This window comes from Meleagris gallopavo, unplaced genomic scaffold (assembly GCF_000146605.3).
Source record: "Meleagris gallopavo isolate NT-WF06-2002-E0010 breed Aviagen turkey brand Nicholas breeding stock unplaced genomic scaffold, Turkey_5.1 ChrUn_random_7180001874114, whole genome shotgun sequence".
Taxonomy (NCBI): Eukaryota; Metazoa; Chordata; class Aves; order Galliformes; family Phasianidae; genus Meleagris; species Meleagris gallopavo.
This window is the reverse complement of record NW_011138755.1, coordinates 1-743: the sequence shown is the minus strand read 5'-3', so window position 1 is coordinate 743 and position 743 is coordinate 1. Positions and strand designations below refer to the sequence as shown.

The 743-nt window shown below is 68.6% G+C and overlaps 1 protein-coding gene across 1 annotated transcript; it reads right to left on the bottom strand.

Moving 5' to 3' along the window:
- Positions 1-6: 6 nt before the first annotated feature.
- On the bottom strand, positions 7-737 carry CDK5R1 (cyclin dependent kinase 5 regulatory subunit 1; the record flags this gene model as incomplete). The annotated part of the gene is made up of 1 exon (XM_010727137.1): positions 7-737. A coding segment is annotated over one exon (510 nt), but the record flags the coding sequence as incomplete, so codon positions are not given.
- Between the last annotated feature and the right edge of the window lie 6 nt (positions 738-743).

Sequence of the window (743 nt, the reverse complement as noted above, 5' to 3'; positions counted from 1 at the left end):
CGACCCCTCCGTCGGTCACTTCAATGGGGATAATCGGTGCCGGGGTCACCTCGAAGGGAATCGGCGGCGGGCCGAGGAGAGCCCTCCTCCGGGCCGCCTCGAAGAGGAGAACGGATGGGGCGGCGGGAGCCCCGAATCGGGGCCGCCTCGGTGGGGATAACGGACGGGGGAGGGGGAGCCTCCGGCGGAGTCACCTCGGGGCGGCGGCGGTCGGGGCGCTGCGGGGCTCACCGGTCGAGCCCGATGAGCAGACGGCCCTTCTCCTCCGCGCCGCTCTCCTTCTTGAGGTCGGCGAAGACCTGCGTGAAGAAGTGGGGGTCGGCGTTGACCTGCAGCATCTTGGGGCTCATGAGGTCGATGATGGAGAGGCAGCGGTCCCAGAAGGCCTCCTTACAGCTCTCCACCAGGAAGGGCTTCAGCGGGTAGGAGATCTCGTTGCCCATGTAGGAGTAGGAGAGGTACAGGCAGGTGAGCAGCACCGCCTGAAGTTCGTGGTCGCTGCCCACCTCGGCCGAGATGACGTCGCGGCACAGCATGTAGAGGAACACCACGTTGGCCGGCGTGATGAAGCCCTGGTCCTGCCAGCCCTGCAGCAGCAGCGAGCGGTCCACGGAGCGCAGCCACAGCACCGGGTCGGTGGGCGAGAGGTGCTTCAGGCGGTAGCAGCGGCGGCACAGGAACTCGCCCAGGCAGCGCAGCAGTTCGCTGGTGGACGCCTGGACCACCACGCGGCGCGGGGTGGC